Raw genomic sequence first — 3,022 nt, 5'->3', positions numbered from 1 at the left:
GATCTACTGGGGAGGCTGGAATGATCAGCAGGGAGCAGCCGCGCCGCACGGGCTTAAACTGGCGGCTCTGCGAGTGGCGCTGCCCATTGCAGACCTCAGGATCCACAGCACGCACTCCTATTGGCCGCGCTGCCTCGCCGTGCTCTGATTGGTCCCGCCCTCTTGCCATCCCACTCCCATTGGCAGGGGCGTGATCCACGGTTGCCAGTGTTGCCTCTGTCGCTACCGCTGCCAGTGTCGCGCCTACCGCCAAGGTCACCGCTGTAACCACCATCATGACACTGAGTGTCACCATGATCTACTGGCGAGGCCGGGGAGCTGGGATGGACAGCGGGGGAATGGCGGCACTGCACAGGCCTCGAACCATTGGATCCACGAGCAGTGCTGCTCGCTGCAGACGTCGGGATCTGTAGCGCACGCTCCCATTGGCCACGCTGCCTCGCAGCCACACTCTGATTGGTCTTCTCCCTGACCACTGCGCTGCCATTGCCGGTGGTGTACTCTGTGGTTGCCACCGCCGCCGTTGCTTCCACTACCGCCACTGTTGCCGCTGCTGCCACCACTGTTGCCTCTGTCACCGCCATCGTGACGCTGCCCATCGCTGTGATCTACTGGCGATGCCGAAGGGGCCAGGATGGGCAGCGGAGGGCGGCGGCGCTGTGTGAGGCTCGAACCGGCGGCTCTGAGATCCCGCACTCCCATTGGCCGCGCTGCCTCACCGCTGCGATCTGATTGGTTGTGTCTTCACGCTGCTGTGCTCACATTGGCAGGGGCGTGATCCGCGATTACCAATGTCGCCTCTGTCGCCACCGCCGCTGGTGTTGCAACTGCCGCCAGGGTCACTGCGGTTGCTGCCATCAAGACGCTGAGCGTCGCCGTGATCTACTAGCGAGGCCGGGGAGCTGGGATGGGCAGCGGGGGAATGGAGGCGCTGCACAGACCTCGAACCAGCGGCTCCGCAAGCGGTGCTACTCGCTGCAGACCTTGGGATCCGCGGCGCGCGCTCCCATTGGCCGCGCTGCCTCGCCGCCGCACTCTGATTGGTCACGCCCTCTCACCACCATGCTCTCATTGCCAGTGGTGTGCTCTGCGGTCGCCGCTGCCACTTCCGTCGCTGCTGCTGCTGCCGCTGTTGCCTGTGTCACCGCCATCGTGACGCTGCCCGTCCCTGTGATCTACTGGCGACGCCGAGGGGGCCAGGATGGGCAGCAAGGCAGTAGTGGCACCACGTAAGGCTCGAACCGGCGGCTTCCCGAGCACGCGCTCCCATTGGCCGCACTGCCTCGCCGCCGCGCTCTGATTGGTCGCGCCTTCTCGCCGCCATGCTCACATTGGCAGGGGCGTGATCCGTGATTACCGATGTCGCCTCTGTCGCCACCGCCGCCGGTGTCGCCGCTGCTGCCAGGGTCACCGCGGTCGCCGCCATCGTGAAGCTGAGCGTCGCTGTGATCTAATGGCGAGTCTGAGGGGGCCAGGATGGGCGGCGGCGGGCGGCGGCCGGGCTCGAACCGGCGGCTCCGCGAGCGGCGCTGCTCGCTGCAGACCTCGGGATCCGCGGCGCGCGCTCCCATTGGCTGCGCAGCCTCGCCGCCGCGCTCTGATTGGTCCCGCCCTCTCGCCGCCGCCCTCCCTTTAGGGGGGCGTCAGCCGCGGTTGCCGGTGTCGCCGCCGGTGTCGCCGCTGTCGCTGGTGCCGCTGCCGCCATCATGACGCTGCGCGTCGCCGTGATCTACTGGTGAGGCCGGGGGGACCGGGATGGGCAGCGGGGGGCGGCGGCGCCGCGCGGGGCTCAGCGGCCGCTCCGTGTCTCCACAGCGGGGCCTGAGGCTACCGGCCCAAGGTGAGCGGCGCCCGCGCCGGGCCCGGCAGGGTTGGACCCGGAGTCGACGGATTTTGACCCGATTTGCTTCGATTTTCCTCCTACTTTGGCCTTATTTTCTCCTCTCCCCCCTGCATCAGCCCCGGTTTTCCCCTTCTACTGGATTTGATTCCACCCCCCACACCTTGGTCCTGCCCCTGCCCTTGGGTCCAGTTCCCCCCTCCCCATTACCCGTGTCCCAATTACCCCTCCCACCCCCCCATAGGGTCTCATTCCTGCCACAAATACCCCTTATTTAGCCCCCCATTGGGTCCAGTTTTGCCCCCTTTTGCCCTGGTTTTGCCCCCTTTTGCCCTGGTTTTGCCCCCTTTGCCCTGGTTTTGCCCCTGCATTGGCCCAGATCCCCCCTGTTGCCCTTGGCCACCCCCCCCACCATTGACCCCGGTGGTGCCCACCCGCCCCATAACCCCCCTCCATCATCCCTGGTTTTGCCCCACATCGGAGAGGGTCCCGGGGGGCTCAGCAGCGCCGTCCCTCTCTGCTTCCAGTTCCAGCAGCTCAAGAAGGCGCTGGAAAAGCGCTTCCCGGGACGCCTGGACATGGTGAGTGCCGGCACCAGCCCTCCATCCCGCCTGGAGAATCCCGGCTTTGCCCTCCCTCCTGCCCGGAGCTGAAGGGGGGATCCCGGGGTCACTTCTCCTCCCCATTCCCAGACCGGCGAAGGGACCCGCGAGGTGACGGGCTGGTTCGAGGTGACCGTGGGCGGCCGCCTGGTGCACTCCAAGAAGGTGAGCGCATCCCGGGAGCGCGGCCGGGGGCTCCCGGCGCCATTCCCGCTTTCCTTGCTCCCCTTCCCAGAACGGAGACGGGTTCGTGGACACGGACGCCAAGCTGCAGAAGATCGTGGCCGCCATCGAGGCCGCCTTGGCCTAGGAGCAGCATCCCGGGAGCCTCCGAGCCGGCCGCCCGCTCGATGACGGGAATGGCCGAAACGTCCCAGGACACAAGGCTCTTCCCCGACGGCCGCGGGCGCCGGCATTCCGGCTCCGACGCTCCAATCCGCTTCCCTCCCTCCCTTCCGTGCTGCTCCGCCGCATTCCCCAAGGCTGAACGGTCCGAATGTAGGAAAAGGGTTAAAAAAACGGAGAAACCGCCTTGGTGACGCCAATTCCCACCCGGGATCGGGCAGCGCGGGACACGGGG

The 3,022-nt window shown here is 67.0% G+C and overlaps 1 protein-coding gene across 1 annotated transcript; it reads left to right on the top strand.

Moving 5' to 3' along the window:
• The first annotated feature begins 1,663 nt into the window (after positions 1-1,663).
• LOC148590236 (selenoprotein W-like) lies at positions 1,664-2,755 on the top strand. Its single transcript, XM_088539280.1, has 5 exons — positions 1,664-1,735; positions 1,816-1,840; positions 2,368-2,421; positions 2,533-2,607; positions 2,678-2,755. Exons 1-5 carry the CDS (start codon positions 1,707-1,709, stop codon positions 2,750-2,752), a joined length of 258 nt encoding a protein of 85 aa, XP_088395406.1. The 5' UTR covers positions 1,664-1,706; the 3' UTR covers positions 2,753-2,755.
• Positions 2,756-3,022: the final 267 nt, after the last annotated feature.

The sequence above is a fragment of the Tinamus guttatus genome, unplaced genomic scaffold (assembly GCF_059628265.1).
Source record: "Tinamus guttatus ecotype Peru unplaced genomic scaffold, ASM5962826v1 Tinamus_guttatus_pri_ptg001561l, whole genome shotgun sequence".
NCBI lineage: Eukaryota > Metazoa > Chordata > Aves > Tinamiformes > Tinamidae > Tinamus > Tinamus guttatus.
Note: the sequence above shows the minus strand (reverse complement) of the source record. Positions and strands in the feature narration are given on the sequence as shown.